We start from the raw sequence: 16,073 nt of genomic DNA, 5'->3' as shown, positions 1-16,073 counted from the left end.
AGAGGAAATGTGCACCAATCAGAATGTAGGCCTGGAAGACGTTCACCCTCAGGACCAATAAGAGGCTGGGAGGGCGGGCCGAGGGCGCCGGTTCGCTCTTCTGGTTTAAACCTCCGGGTGTGTCGGTTAACGGCAGCCTCGGCGCGTGGGCTGGCTGTGCGCTTGCGCGAGCTGAGGAGCGCTAACCGAAGCCTGCGGAGACGCGCTAGCCGGGCGGCGGAATCGGTGCGGCGGGCGGGCTCGGCGGGACCGGTAAGCGGGCGGAGGCTGGGCGGGGGTGGCACGGGCCCCCGAGGGCAGGCGGCCCTGCTGAGGAGAGGCCGGGTTCTGAGTAGCACGGAGTTGGAGTTTCCCTCCCCTGGTTGTCTGTCCCCCTTGGAGCGCCGTCCTAGCCTCGGCATTGCTGGTGAACCCGGCTTCTTGCTCCCTAAGGCGCGTCTAAGCGGTGCCGTGCTCTGGGCGCGCCCGAGCCCCCCGAGGTCACAATGTGCGCCGACCGCCCACCGCGCCCCGCTCCCGCGCCACGGCCTGCCTGGACCGCCGGGTCGCCGCCCGGCGAGGCGGACGGGGCCGGGGGCGCGGGGACCCGAGCCAGCGAGGGCGCCGGCTTCCCCGGAGGCCGCGGGCGGCCGAGACGGTAACCACGCCCTGGGCAGATGGTGCAGACTCGCGTCTGTGTTGTTGTTGTAAAGGGGGAAGCGTCCTCACCCTCTAGTTACACACCCCTTTTGTGAATTTCTGGATGTAACCGTGCGAGAATCTCTTTCCCTAATGAGTTAGGATAGCGGGTAAAATTGAAGAACCCTATAGTCCTACCACAGAATGAAAATAAGCCTTTTTTTCTTATTATAAGAATTATACAGTTTCATTGTTTTTAGAAATAAATCCAAGCAATATTAAGCACATATAAAGAAAGGAAGAAAATACTCGAAATTCCATCAGCCACAGATAACCATCAAAAAAACCACTGTTCACATTTGGGTTTACTTCAGATATATGCATTATGAATATGTATTTACATGATCATATTTATAAAATGTATTTATTTTTGTATAACTGTATGTTTTTAATATAATAAAGCATATTCATTTAAAAAGCAGATTATGCCTTAGTAACATTTCAGGAACACGTGTCTATGTCAAATGTAGGTATGCATTACCATTCTTTTTCTTCTTTTATTGAAGTAACATTGGTTTATAGCATTATATAAATTTCTTGTGTACATCTTTATATTTCAATTCCTGTGTAGATAACATCATGTTCCCCACCCAAGGACTAATTACCATCCATCACCACACACATGTGCCTAATCACCCTTTTCACTCTCCCCTCCCCCCCTCCCCTCTGGTAACCAATCCAATCTCTGTTTCTATGTTTGTGTGTTGTTATCTACTGTTTATGAGTGAGATGAGACTGTATTTGACTTTCTCCCTCTGACTTATTTCGCCTAGCATAATACCAAGTCAAGGTCCATCCATGTTGTCACAAATGGCTGGATTTCATCATTTTTTATGGCTGAGTAGTATTCCATTGTGTATAAATACCACATCATCTTTATCCATTCGTCCCTTGATGGGCACCTAGGTTGCTTCAAAGTCTTGGCTGTTGTGAATATGCATTACCATTAATAGATGCATGGTATTTCTTGCTATGGCATACTGTGCCATATATTATTTAACCAATCCACTAATGATATTTGTTTTTCCAGTTTCTTCATCATCAGAAAATAGCATAGTAGTGGTTACTTGAACATATACATGTTTGCATTTTTGTCCAATTTATCTTCTTAGAATAATTCCTGGAAGTGGACTGTGGCTTAGAAATTATGGTACTGTTTAAATTCTGATTCATAATGCCAGAGTGCTCTCTAGAAAAATTGATATCTACAACCCCCCCCCACCCCCCCACCGGGAGTAAGGGTGCAGATTTCTCCACACTGACTAGCACTAAGTATTGAAAAATCTTACCAATCTAAAAGGATATCTTAATGTTTTTATTTGCTTGATTTAATGATATTAAACATATTTTTCTATGTTTAGTAGTCATTATTTCTTTGGAAATCATCTCTTTTCTCTGTTCTGCAGGTGTGTGACTGTAGTAGCTTTCTAAGAGGAATTTGAATTAGTGATTTTTAATCTGTTAGAATTATTTCCCCCTTTTGTTGTCTCTTTGGATTATGGTTGCCTTGTTTTGTTTTCTAATATTGCGGCTTAGAGCCGCATGCTAACCTCCCCAGAGGTAGGGGATTTGTTGTAACTCTGCAGTGGCCTCCCTGTAGTGGTTAGAATCTAACTACTCACCCAGCCCCTCTGTCCCAGTTTAAAGTCCTCTCCTTCCACCCTTGAGATCCTTTCACTTGCAACTAGCTAAACCTAGGATGACACTGAGTCTTAAGATTTTTGAAGAGAAGGTACTGCCGGGCATTTTGGTCAATATTATCTTTATTTATCTTCAAAATATAAGCTGCTCTAGCTTCTACGTGAAAGTTCCCCCCCAAGTAAAGAGAAAGGATTATCAGGTCTTTATGTCAAAAGAAAAGAAAAAGAACTGGCAGTTACCTGTGGACCTTACTTAAGCTTGTATTTTATTATTTGCAAACACCCATGTTCATACGTTCAAGAAAAAAAGTAAGTGTGCCATAATTTAAATGCAAAGAAAATAACATACTAATCACCATATAGTATAGTACACATGCCATAAAAAACTCTCATTGGGCTTTAGCGTTGTCTAGGACGCCTAGCCCCGAGTCCTACTCCATTTCTGTCCCTACTTTCCTCTATTCTATCTTTTTAGTCGGTAGTTTTGTATTGCATGAACGTTGAATGGTGTAGTACTTCTCACAAAGCACCATTTTACTTAGATATATATCATATTAATATGTATTTTATATATATCATGTTACATATTACGTTATGTACATCACATATGTAACATTTTGTATATTTATATATAATCTGATTTAAACTGCACAACCTACTGAAATAATTCCTTTTTCCAATGTAGAAAGTAAGATCTAAGCCCTACTTTACTGCTAACATTTATTTAGTCCTTACATGGGTCAGAGACTTTGGAATTTATACAAACACTACTTCAATAACTGAAGTTTTGCAAAATTACATTTTGGGACTTTTTTTTTAAAGATTTTATTTTTTTCCTTTTTCTCCTCAAAGCCCCCTGGTACATAGTTGTATATTCTTCGCTGTGGGTCCTTCCAGTTGTGGCATGTGGGACGCTGCCTCAGTGTGGTTTGGCGCCCAGGATTCGAACCAACGAAACACTGGGCCGCCAGCAGCGGAGCGCGCGAACTTAACCACTCGGCCATGGGGCCAGCCCCACATTTTGGGACTTTTATGGTTGAAGTTTTCCTGTGGTAACTACCAAAAATAATGTCACTAAATCTTTATTCTTCTAGATTTGATAGTGTAATCTAGTTCACCTTGAAAGGATTTTACTTAAGATCTAAGCCTTTGCTCCTCTGACTCCTTTGCCTCCATAGAATCTTCCAAGCATGCCTTTTTAATTAGTGTTTTGTCCCATGTAGCACTTCTTTAGAGTTGATTTTTTTAAAAATAAGGAGTGACTTATTTTAAACTCTGTTCTTTTCTAGGTTTTTCTTTAACTCAAAAACTAAAGCCAGTGAAGGTACATTGAAATAAGGTAGGAAGTAGAAAAAAATAAAATGCTTTGGTTTGTCCTTACATGTTTAAGTGAAGATATTCTACTATGCTCAATGATTACACTAAAAACAAAAGGATCTTCACATCAAAATTGAGAAAGCAATCATATTTTAAGAATATTCAGGGCATTATGAAATGTTGGCAGATCGAGTCCCAAAAACTGAGGACATGATTCAAAATCCAGAAGACCTGGATCATACAATTGACTATTTAGAATAAATCTTAGTGGGTTTTTTTTTTTTGAGGACGATTAGCCCTGAGCTAACATCTGCTGCCAATCCTCCTCTTTTTGCTGAGGAAGACTGGCTCTGAGCTAACATTGTGCCCATCTTCCTTTACTTTATATGTGGGACGCCCACCACAGCATGGCGTGCCAAGTGGTGCCATGTCTGCACCCGGGATCTGAACTGCCAAACCCTGGGCCACCGAAGTGGAATGTGCGCACTTAACCACTGCGCCACTGGGCCAGCCCTGTTACATGTCTTCTTACTCTTCAATACTAGAAGGTCACTTCACTTTTTTTACGGTATTTTACATCCTAAACCTGGAACTTTTCCAATGAAGTCTTATTTGTGTAGCCCACCTGCTACTAAGCTTTTGGATCACTTTACTATTTATATGATAGCATTGTTTCTCATTGTCCCATATGTTAGTTATATTTTAGCCAGCAGCTTGAGATAAACCACATTTGTATACATGCAGTTTTGAACATAGGTAGGAACAAACTTTTTTTTTGAGGAAGATTAGCTGTGAGCTAACATCTGCCGCCAATCCTCCTTTTTTGCTGAGGAAGACTGGCCCTGAGTTAAGATCTGTGCCCATCTTCCTCTACTTTATATGTGGGACGCCTGCCACATCATGGCTTGTCAAGTGGTGCATAGGTCCACACCCAGGATCTGAACCAGCGAACCCCAGGCTGCTGCAGCAGAGTGTGCCACCAGGCTGGCCCCAGGAACAAACTATTTGTTGGTTGATGAATAAAACTTTGGATCTCAAAAACATATAATATTATATCATAAATGTGGATAATACATTCTGCAATGACGAAAACTGTTATTGAGGCAAAAGGTCTCAGTTCATTTACTTTATTATTTTAATTGCTATAAAGGATAATGTATTTAAGAGAACTTTGAACTCTTCTGAATAAATATTGCTGTTTTAGTAATATTTTGAAGGTTATCAACTTTGAGAACAAGCAAAGCCCCACTTCATGTTCCTGTCCCAGTGTGTCTCAGATAGGCTTAAATCGGACCCTCGGACTTATCCTGAAAGCTTCCTACTTTTGAACCTCCCATTCTCTCAACCACAGAGTGCTGTTACTTCTCCTTTCTTAATCTCAAATTCACCTACTCTCTCCACCCCCCTCAGTACAAATCTAGTCTGGGCCATCATCATCTATTTTCTTGGTTACTTCAACAGCCTCCTAATTGGTCCCACTGTCTTGCCCTCATCCAGTCCGCACCATACCCAGAGCAGTATTTTTGCTACACAACTCTGGCTTTTCATGTTTTTTCCCAGTGGCCTCTGAAGATAAAATCTAAGCGTCTTGGGGAAGGCCTACAAGGCTGCACAAACATCATCCTTGCTCACCTTTCTAAACTATGCTTTTGTCACTCAAGCCATACTACTGTATTTACAGTTACCTGAATGCAAGAGCTGTCATCTTTAACCCTTGACACAAACTGCATCTTCTGCCTTAGACACACTTAAAACTGCTTCTTTATTCCCACTTTAACTGGCTCCCACTGGTTGTGCAAGATGTAGCTTGGATATCTCCTCTTGTAAGAGCTTTCCTTAAACCACTAGACCAGGGGTTAGTAAACTACATGGCCTGTTTTTATATAGGTCATGAGCGAACAGTGTTTTTTACATATGTAAAAGATTGTAAAAAAAAAAAAACAAACCATGCACCAGAGACCATTTGTGGCTTACAGAGCACTAGTCTGATAAGCTTTCTAAGAGATGCTGTCTTATTCAGTTAGGTCACTTCAGGTACTATTGTGCGTGGCGCTAAACTAATTTAGCAAATATTTAACTGACCAAATTTCCTATTTTTAACTTCTGTCTTAGAAAATAAGACACTCGGGCAAAGCTCTTTATGAGAATTCAGATGATAGTGAGTATCTCATTTGCTTTTAAAAGGACAGCACAGCAAAGCAGACACCAGCCGGATCGGGCTTCAATGTATGTGAACACAAGGCACAGGCTTCCAGGTGTACATAAACAGCTCTCCATTTTACAGCTGCTTTTTGCTGCTTCTACCTCTTAATCCTTCTGTGTAGGAAGGAATGACGGAATGTTTGAATTCTTTCTTCTTCAAGTAAGAACTTGCTTAATAGGACCTATGGTCTTTTTTGGTTTTTGTTTTTAGAGAGCCGATCATCTGAATTTCTAGGACTTCTTGCAGTAAGTATTTTTCTGTATTTCCTTTCTACCCACCTACCCACTTAACTAGTTATTGCCTCCTAGATCCTGGTGCATTTTCTATGGTTAAATGATGCTTTTAATTTCTGTATCAACACAGATTCTCTTTGCTGGTTTCTCCAAAATAGTATTTTCTTCCTCTAGTTTTTCATTACAGTCTCTTTTGGCTTTTGTTTCTTCCTCATGGAATAAATGTGGGTGCTCAATGCGTCCCCTACGTACAAAATGCTGGATCCGGGATTCTAATCCTTGGCATTTAGGACGATCCATTAGGGGCTTATACGTGCGCATTTTCACTCCTTCTACAAAGGCACTGGTCTGCTTTATGACAGAAGGCGTAACATTTCTCCATTCTATCACTCCATCCATCTTTGGTCCTGTAATATATACAGTCAAGCATTACATGGATACTTCACCACAACAGAATCACCTCCAAACTTTATGTAAAGCTACCTCCCCCGTAACTCTGTATAACTTTGGTTCCGCTAAGTGATTTTATCCTTGGATTTCCCTGGCGTACCTGTCCCACAGGGTACTGCAGCAGAGTCCAGTCCTTGCAGCATACTATACACTATGTGAGTTTTAACAGCCTGATTAGCCCAGAGTTGTTGTAGGTGGGTAACATTGAACTCCTGAACCTCCCGGTCATAGATCCACTTGATGTTTTCAAACTTACAATCATATAGGACTAGAGGAAATTCTACAGCCATACTAGAGAGAAAGAGAAGAAATAGGGTATGAGAATACATAGCAGCCATCCAACAGTTCTTAAAAAATGGGGTTAGTTGGGTTTAAAGGAGGGGAAAAACTGTCAATATTAAGTATTTAATAGGTAAGAAAATATAACACCATCCCTAACTTTGAATAACTTGATAATTAAAAAAAGAAAAAGGCAATAAACCATGGATCAACTGGTTAGGCTTGCTCTAGATGAGGATAAATTTCAATGGTAACAAGTCACCTAGAAGTGAGTCAACTTGCTCCACCATACTGCTATAAAATTAAAAACATCTGGTGGCATTTTTCCAAACTTGTCCAAACAAAATTATACAAATTTTGTACAGTATGGAGTAAAAACTAGATTTCCCTGCCTAGGAATGAATTATTGGTCTGTCTGACCTCAGCCTGCTCTTAAAAGAAAAGCCTGACTATTCTTCCTGCCTTTCCTACCATTTCAGAAACTGAAAATTAGGAAAAATAAAAAAGTACAGTAGTATGACTACTCCATAATACAAAGCAAGCAAGATTTAATATGAACAGTTGAATGCTCAGCTTTTAACTTCACCAGAACCTAACGATATACCTCTTAACACAAATTCAGAAAACAGAGAGAGAGAGAAATGAACGTCCTTTTAAGGGCCTGGTCCAAACAGCTATTTGTTACTAAAGGGATGGAACAATGACAGAAGAAAATTAAAAGATACCACTCCCTCCTACGTGTTCATAACATTCTACAAGTTAGATTAAAAGTTTCATGAAGACAGAATCTGTGATTTATTATTTAGACAATTGTGAGGAGAGGAAGATATGTTAGAATACATTTTAAAATATTCTAAGCGCAATAGCTGTTTGTGTTCGGGTTTTTTTTTTTTTTAAACTTACCTGTATTGAGGTTTCTGGGGATTTTTCTGTATGTTCAGCAGCTCATCAATAACCTCCGGCTTCTCCATTCCTTGGCCAATCAGAAAAAGGATGGCCATCATACAACGGACTTGATGATACAGGAAGGCCTGGCCAATCACTTCAAACTGACACAGCTGGAAAGGTTCTTGCCCTCTCTCCTCAGCCAGGCTCTGGCCCACTAGCTGTACTTGAGCAGACAGAATAGTCCTCTGAAAATTAATCACTCCGTTGGCTACATCCATTTTACATAAGTTCCTAAAATCATGTGTGCCAACATACTTCTGAGCTGCAGAGTTCATGGTTATAATGTCTAAATCAGCACGAGGGAAAAAATAGCGGTAAGTCCGCTCAAGACAGCTGAACCTAGCACTGAAGCTGGGTTCTACAGGGGCCCAGGCCAGTACACGGATGTCTGGAGGGAGCACCCGATTGAGAATGTGGGTATAACGGATCTCTTTAGCAGCATCATTGACTTCATCTTTTAAATTAAAATCCCCTGAATCCCTGCCATTTGGAAAGTGAGAACGAAGGTCAAGAGAAATCACCTGTGGAATTAGAGAAAGATACTGTGTTTCAGAGATACAACCAACCTGAATCCTCAGTTTGTACACCTAGAACACATTGGTATTGCTTGATCTGAGTAACAGTAGAGTGGCCCTTACCTGTCCAAAGGCGCTAACTCCTTTGTCTGTTCGCCCACACCGGTGATAGTTGGATGTCTGTCTACTTTCTACTAGTCGAGTCTTGGTTAGAGCCTCAAAGAGTTTCTCTTCAATTGTATTGTTTGTGTTTTCTTGACTGGCAAAGCCCTGGTAGCCCCAGCCCAGATAGGCTATCCTTAGGGCTACGTGTCTTCGACCATGAGCACTGAAATCAAATGCACGCTTAGCTTTTCCAGTTCCTGAATAATTTTCTCTAATATTTGAGTCCTTGTTGTTGGTCTGTTCTTTAAGTCTTTGTACCTCCTGCTCCAGTTCTTGTACTCTTTTTAGGAGTTTCTCAGTCTGGATTCTGTCTATGTCATTTTCAGCCATGATAAGACAACTCCAGGAATAAATAAATCATATAGGTCCACCCTACCTGAAAAGAAGGGAACAGGATGCAACAGTTTCAGTGCTGATTCCTTTGGTGATGTCACTATCATGTCATCAGGTTCAAATAGTATCTGAGATTTAATTTAATGCCTAAAGGATATAGATTTTTGCTTCTGCCCAGGGATACAAGCATTAGCTTAATTATTATGGGTTGACCATCCACAGATATTATTCTTTTCCATCCTGTCTGGCCAATTCACAGGGGAAAAGGAAAATAGTAGCAAAAATTATTCAGCTTGCATTGTTGTGATTTAAGTTGTCAGAATTTAGGGGAAATCTCTGTAGATTTCATTTCTCTATTCTTCATTAGCCGAGATGATTGAGGACTGATGTTACGGGTATTTTTTTCCCTAAACATTTCCTTTTGACTTCTCATTATATTTGTCCAATCTTTCTAATCATAAGATCTGTTTATATGGAATATAAATGTCTACTCTGAGTTTCTACTGCTTTCCAATATTTCAGGTAAAATTAGTGACTTGTATGTTCTATCATCTAATACTCAGTTCTATCTCAAAGGTGGTACAATAAGAGCTAGCTTGACTGCAGAAACCTGTCAATGATTGTACTTCATATTGGAAGTAGAACCTGGAGTAGAGATTTTCCCACTTTAAGCAGTTTTGATGGCAGAAAGAAGGTAATTAAGCATCAGGATCCTTTTTTTAAGTCAAATTTAATACATGTTCTGATAAAAGATTTCTCTACCTGTAGCAGCTAGAAGAGTCAGTCTTGATAATGTAATTTAGATGTCAGTGTTGAAATTCTTGGCATATTTCAATAGTCTGAAGATAGCTGTACTATATTCTTAAAATTGGGACAGTACTAGACAATCTATGACTGATGGTTACTTTAGTTATAGAAGATCATCTCCACATGTGTTACTAAGGCTGACTATGTTAAGTCTAGGTAGCTCATTTAATTTTTTGCCCTTTGAATTTCTATATCTATGATAGCTTAAAAATTTAAGTGTAAGAAATGAAACTATAAAAGTACTAGAAGAAAATATGGAATAAACTTTCTTAAAATCTTGGAGTGGGAAAGGCATTTCTAAGTAAGACACTTCAGAAACCCAGAAACTACAGAAAACCAAAAAATATGACTACCTAAAAGTAAAAGTTTCTACTAGCAAAAAATAAAGTCAGAAGGTAAACAACAAACTGGGAAGAAAAAATTAATGACAGCAAAGGGCTAACCTCCTTAATACATAAGTATTTCATGAATATATAAATCCATTTTAATATAAAGATCAATTTAAAAAAATCCAACATCCTGAGAGGAAAAGGAGAATAGAACAAGCATTTCATACAAAAAAGGAGAAAAAACCTATAATGTATGAAAAGATGCTGAATTTTACTCGATTTAAATAAATTTATGAGAGAACTATTTTTTACCAAACTGACTGCAAAGACTAGAAAATTTGATACTACACCACTTTGGAGAAACAAGCTCTGTCATACACTGCTGTTACAACTTTTTTAGGGGGCATTCGGCAACAGCTATCAAAATTGAGCACAACGACCTTTTGACCCACTTATTCCATTTCTAGAAATTTAATATACACATATGCTTGCACAAGTATGTAAAAATTTATAAGATATTGTAACATTTATTTATTTTTTTTAATTTTTTTTTTATTGTTTTCCTTTTTCTCCCCAAAGCCCCCCATACATAGTTGTATGTTCTTAGTTGTGGGTCCTTCCAGTTGTGGCATGTGGGACGCCACCTCAGCATGGCTCGATGGGCAGTGCCATGTCCACGCCCAGGACTCGAACCGACGAAACACTGGGCCGCCTGTAGTGGGGCGCACAGACTTAACCACTCGGCCACGGGGTCAGCCCCTGTAACATTTATTTTTAACAACAAAAGATCGTAAGCCTTAATTAAATCAGTCAGGGACTGGCTAAATAAACCATGGTACACCCTTACATTGGAATTCTCTGCAACTTTAAACAAAATGAAGTAAGTCTATATATGCTGATACAGCTGGCTCACCAAGAATGTCTTAACGGCACAGAAGACTTGTATAATATATGCTCCTTTATGGTATAAAAAACATGCATATGAAAATGGAAAATTACTGGAGAAATTATAAGAAACTGCTTTTGAGAGCGAAACTTGGTGGAAGGAGGGGAAATCCTTGCTTAAAATTACCATGTGCTGCATGTATTCGTTTTTCAGTTTAAAAAGAAAAATAGTAGGGACACAGGAAATAGTGGGCAGTAGATACCTATCCTGGATCCAGTGAGGAAACTAGCCCTGGGTATTTAGCTGGTCGATTTGGATATTGAAAGTTATTTCAGTGACAGGGTACTGGGATGAACAGATTTAGCTTGGCAACTGAAGATGCATTAAGATTACTTAAGCATAAGGAGTGTATGCATGCACATTACTGCTTTTTGTGATGATTTTTGGCATTAAATCACCCTTGTGGTTAAAAACAAGGACTCTTAAGCCAGACTCCCTGAGTTAGAATTCCAGCTCTACTACTTCTAGCTGTATAATCTTGGGCTAGTTATTTAACCTTTCTCTGCCTCATGTTACTCACCTGTGAAAAGGAGCTAATAAGAGTACCTATCCTACGGTTGTGAAGATTACATGAATTAATATCTGTAAAGCACTTAAAACACTGCTGGATACATAAAGTGTCCCTCTAAGTACAAGTTACATAATGTACGTTAAGCATTATACCCCATATCATGTAGTCTCAAGTTTTTCTTGTGCCAGAACCCACCTGTCCTGTCCTAGGAGCTACTAAAGGTGGCAAGAACTACCAGGCAGTAGAAAGTAAGAGTGAGTAAGAAGAGTGGAAATGAAAGCAGGTAACAGATTCTCTAGAGCTGAGTTAATGCCCCTCCAAACTGTTCCCATACTACCCTGTACTAATCTGTATTTTATTACACAGTCATGTGTCACTTAACTATGGGGATACGTTCTTAGAAATGAATCATTAGGCAATTTAGTCATTGTGCAAACATCATAGAGTATACCTACACAAACCTAGATGGGATAGCCTACTACATACCTAGGCTGTGTGGTACTAATCTTAGGGGACCACCATCGTATATGCAGTGTGTCATCAACTGAAACATCGTTATGCAGAACATGACTGTATATCTATTGTACTTAAGATTGCTTTAGCCATTCTTTTTCCATTTGACTGCTATAAAATAATAGACAAGAAGGGAATGAACAGTTTATGAGCTGGGAATTTATTATCAGAAAACTGATCAGTGTTTTCTCTTGCAGAAGGTCCTACAGTGTAGGGGAAGCAATGGAGGAACTCATGGGACCTGATGGACAAAAATGGGCCAATATGGATCCAGAAGAACGAATGTTAGCAGCTGCTACAGCTTTTACCCATATCTGTGCAGGGCAGGGTGAGGGAGATGTCAGAAGAGAAGCCCAGTCTGTCCAATATGATCCCTACAGTAAAGCTTCAATAACCCCAGGAAAGCGATCTGCTCTTCCTGTGCACGTGCAGTACCCACATGTAGAAAATAATGTCACTTCAGAAACAGTCTCAGAGGCCTCCCAAAGACTCCGGAAGCCAGTGATGAAGAGAAAAGTGCTGCGTAGAAAGCCAGGTGGGGAAGTATTAGTGACAGATGAGTCCATCGTCAGTGAATCGGAGTCTGGTACAGAAAGTGATGTGGATCTCTGGGACTTAAGACAAAGGCTGATGAATCTGCAGTTTCAGGAAGACAGGGAATCCCCAGTTGATACTTCACAAAAATTTAATCTACCACATGAATACCAAGGAATTTCTCAGGATCAGCTCATTTGTTATCTAGGAAGAGAAGGAATAGGCCCTCCAGCGTATGAACAAGACCTGATTGTTGCCAGCCGACCCAAGTCCTTTATTCTCCCAAAGCTGGACCAGTTAAGCCGAAACCGGGGCAAGGTAGACCGGGTAGCCCGGTATTTTGAGTACAAACGAGACTGGGACTCAATGCGGTTTCCTGGTGAAGATCATAGGAAGGAATTACGCTGGGGTGTCCGAGAGCAGATGCTCTGTCGAGCAGAACCCCAATCGAAGCCTCAGCACATATATGTTCCCAACAATTACCTAGTACCAACTGAGAAGAAAAGATCTGCCCTTCGTTGGGGTATTCGTTGTGACCTTGCAAATGGTGTCATGCCCAGGAAGCTTCCCTTCCCTCTTTCTCCTTCTTAAGTCTTTTTTTTTTACCTGTCTCTTCACAGGATTGTTTGGGGTAACCTGGTTCTTTATAGCTCTCCTTTTATTTAAACAGAAACAACTAATTTGAAAGCCCATGGGACATTATAGAGTAAGGACTTCAGTCATCCTTCGTCTTTTCTAGGTATTATCAGATACCTTTTGGTATCAGATACCATTTAACTTCCTAATTACCACTCTCAAATCCAGCAATTGCAGCAGTCATGCCAAAGAAAGAAAAACAGACCTGGTCTTTCTGTTTTGTCACATTAGTAAGCAAAGTCAGTTAGCGCTATTTCTGTTCTATAACCTTTTAGCCTTTGGCCAATGTGAGTTGTTGTTTTTACTAGTGTTTTTAAAGTTGCTCGGCATTAAGCTTATCCATTAAAGAATTTTGGAAATTTGTGAACTTGACCTTACTTTTACTTCCCAAAGGAAGATGATCTCAAACTGGGTTATGATTCGGCTACATCATACTCTCAGCACCTAAATAATGAGAGCCAAAGGGAAGGAACAAAAACTTGCCCTTTACACACACAATCCTAAAGGAAGGAAGAAAGGTAACAGGAGTTATCCGCCATTACTAAAGGAATATAGAAAATCGAGATAACTGAGTTAAGTTCTTTGTAATAGATGCTCAATAACAGCACTATATGACATACAGGATTCTAACCCAAGTTTTGTTTCAGAATTACTTCAATAATATATTACTCTCCAGTTGTTACTTCTAGAATACTGTGCTTTTTAAAAAATTTGTCACTGAGATTTCCTTAGAAATTACGCCTGTCAATTGAAGGCTATTCCCCCTGCAACAGAACTTCACACTACTGCTATCTGGAACCAGGTGCAGACCTAAATACCAAAATGAATTTGGGTACAGACCAAAACACTAATTCTGCTCACCTTAAATTGGATCGTCTATTTGTTCTTGATGCTTCTAATCCAATGAGGAACATATAAAATCTGGGGGTTGTCAGTTTTGGCATTTGAAGCCAGAAGAATGACAGCAGAAAAAATTTGCTTGCTCAAGGAAAAACAGCTGTGTACCATAAAAATGAATGACCTTGACCATTCCTATCTGCCAAAATGCATTTTGTCCATAATATTTAAGCTACATCATTCATACATTCACCCAGTTCCATTGCTAGGCATTTATAAGGGAAAGAAATAATGAGTGACTCATACACATAGGATATATTCACTGCAAATAAGTAAAAACAAACTACCCAATAGTAAAGGGATTAAATGGACATTACAATATTAGTCACTGGGAATATGGGAAGCTAATGGAAAATGCAAATTAGGTGAAAGAGGTTGCAAATGATACAGTATGATCTCAGTCATACACCCATATACACACAAGGCACAAGAAAAGATTAAAGCCTAACTGTGTAGTGGGATTAAAGGTAGTGTTTATTTATACCTCTATTTTAAAAAGTTAAAAGCCACATGGCATTTTTTACATGCAAATTACAGCAAAACAGTCCAGTGATTTACCTTCTTTACATGTATCTCAAGGCCCAATGTTAGCAAATAAAAGTTTCCAAGGTTATCTAGTTCAACCCTTATTTAACCAAAGAACTAGTCCAAACAGGTTAAGCGGGTAACACAAATTTGTGGCAAAAAGAGGAGCTGAGCTGAAGACTCCTTAGTGCTTTCTCCAGCACACCGTACCATCCGCAAGGTGAAATACAGTGGTTCTCAAGCAGACATGTAACACCCGAAGGGGGCTGCCAAATACCAGAAAGAGGGAATTGCTGCGTGCCCTAAGCATCGAGTGTAAATACTAAAACAGCCACCGCTAGAGTTTCAATACATTTTTTAAAGTTAAAAATGGGTTTTAGTCTCGAAAATACTAGTAACCAGTTGAGTAGTACAAAGAGCCTTCCCCATGATCAACTTTATTGTAACCAAAGAAGGAAGGAGGGGTAATATCCAGAGAATCAGGAAGCACGCACCGTGATAACTAATGAAAAACGATCGCGGGGCAAGTAATGGCCCAATTTGAAAAATGTAGCCACGCCTCTCTCCCACCCGACGTACGACTGGGATCCCGGCCTCTAGCAGTATTCCGTTTTATGAGCAAACAGAATTCTGAGGCAGCAAAGACTTAACTCCACAGTCCAAGGGTTCCCTAAGAATCGAATTAAAGATCTTAGCGCTGCGAGTTTCTGCCAGGAGCTCCAAGAAGCACCACAGACAGAAAAACAAGGTCTTAAGTGAGGTCCCACACTTCACACACCGGTGCTTTCCTGAAAAGATCAAAGTATGAGAAAACGGTATGAGAGGAGAAAGAGAAACCTCCAACTGCTTATCCATTTTACCGTTCCTCTTTGTAAAACCTAGAAAATAACTCACCCCAAAAGACCCACACTTACCTTCCGGTCGTGGGCCACGCAGCTTTTCACGAGACAGGAAACTGTTGCTTTGCGTCTTCTACGCGCGCACGCGAGGCCTCATGGGAAATGTAGTCCACCTTTGTGGGAAATGTAGTTCTAAGAGCCGGGGGTGCAGGCGCTGAAATCTGCCTGTTTTCTAGTCTGTCCACCATTTCTCTACCTCCGACAAGGCAGAATCAGGGGCCTGTCGTAGTACAAGAATAAAAGATAGGATAAATTCTAGTACACTAAAATAATGGAAAAGTAATTTTTCAAGTGTCTGCTGTCCTCATATGAAAACTAAAGAAGCTGGCACGATTTTATACCTACTTAAATTAGTAGAAAGTTACCATTGAGAGATAAAACATTTACTATTAGAATCCACATGTAAAGGCTGAAAAGGAATATGACATCCTCAAAGCAAACAACTGAGGTGCCTAAGAGTGACCGAACAGAGCTGAGGAGTCTTGCTTCAGCACCACGGAGAGATCATGAGTAGGTTTTTACGGGTTTTTCCAGAGGTGCTGATCCAAATTTCAAGATTCCCGTCAGGAAACTGGAAAAAGTCTGGTTCTTCTGCCCAAATTTAGCCATCAGTAGTACCAGGGATCTATCCTGGATTGTGAAGGTGCAAGTAGGAGGTGGAAGTTGTAAGGAAAACAGTTTTCTCACGATTGTTTTAGCAAGGGAGACATATTAG

At 40.2% G+C, this 16,073-nt stretch overlaps 3 protein-coding genes across 11 annotated transcripts in view; 2 read left to right on the top strand and 1 right to left on the bottom strand.

Moving 5' to 3' along the window:
• Positions 1 to 116: 116 nt before the first annotated feature.
• Positions 117 to 13,400, top strand: HYLS1 (HYLS1 centriolar and ciliogenesis associated). Of its 7 annotated transcripts, XM_014845445.3 has the most exons (5): positions 117 to 252; positions 3,608 to 3,657; positions 6,049 to 6,083; positions 9,338 to 9,455; positions 12,065 to 13,400. In XM_014845445.3, the coding sequence occupies exons 4-5, from the start codon at positions 9,442 to 9,444 to the stop codon at positions 12,990 to 12,992; spliced, it is 942 nt and encodes a 313-aa protein (XP_014700931.1). In that variant the 5' UTR covers positions 117 to 252; positions 3,608 to 3,657; positions 6,049 to 6,083; positions 9,338 to 9,441; the 3' UTR covers positions 12,993 to 13,400. The 7 variants fall into 7 exon arrangements, with proteins under 7 accessions (XP_014700931.1, XP_014700936.1, XP_044608918.1 ...); XM_014845450.3 differs by lacking the exon at positions 6,049 to 6,083; XM_044752983.2 differs by lacking the exon at positions 9,338 to 9,455.
• DDX25 (DEAD-box helicase 25) overlaps positions 122 to 16,073 on the top strand; it is a 33,620-nt gene continuing 17,668 nt past the window's right edge. Inside the window, exon 1 of the mRNA XM_070489976.1 lies at positions 122 to 252. The gene's annotated coding sequence lies outside the window, so the exon portion shown is untranslated. The remainder of the gene's footprint in view (positions 253 to 16,073) is intronic.
• Positions 1,141 to 15,573, bottom strand: PUS3 (pseudouridine synthase 3). Of its 3 annotated transcripts, XM_070489978.1 has the most exons (6): positions 15,374 to 15,396; positions 14,954 to 15,247; positions 8,387 to 8,804; positions 7,704 to 8,269; positions 6,622 to 6,812; positions 1,141 to 6,478 (listed from the first exon to the last, which is right to left on the bottom strand). In XM_070489978.1, the coding sequence occupies exons 3-6, from the start codon at positions 8,756 to 8,758 to the stop codon at positions 6,168 to 6,170; spliced, it is 1,440 nt and encodes a 479-aa protein (XP_070346079.1). In that variant the 5' UTR covers positions 8,759 to 8,804; positions 14,954 to 15,247; positions 15,374 to 15,396; the 3' UTR covers positions 1,141 to 6,167. The 3 variants fall into 3 exon arrangements, with proteins under 3 accessions (XP_070346079.1, XP_070346078.1, XP_044608917.1); XM_070489977.1 differs by lacking the exon at positions 14,954 to 15,247 and having other exon boundaries at positions 15,374 to 15,573; XM_044752982.2 differs by lacking the exon at positions 15,374 to 15,396 and having other exon boundaries at positions 14,954 to 15,331.

Source organism: Equus asinus, chromosome 20, assembly GCF_041296235.1.
Source record: "Equus asinus isolate D_3611 breed Donkey chromosome 20, EquAss-T2T_v2, whole genome shotgun sequence".
NCBI classification, from domain to species: domain Eukaryota; kingdom Metazoa; phylum Chordata; class Mammalia; order Perissodactyla; family Equidae; genus Equus; species Equus asinus.
The sequence above is the reverse complement of the archived record's forward strand: the minus strand, read 5'-3'. Positions and strand labels throughout refer to the sequence as shown.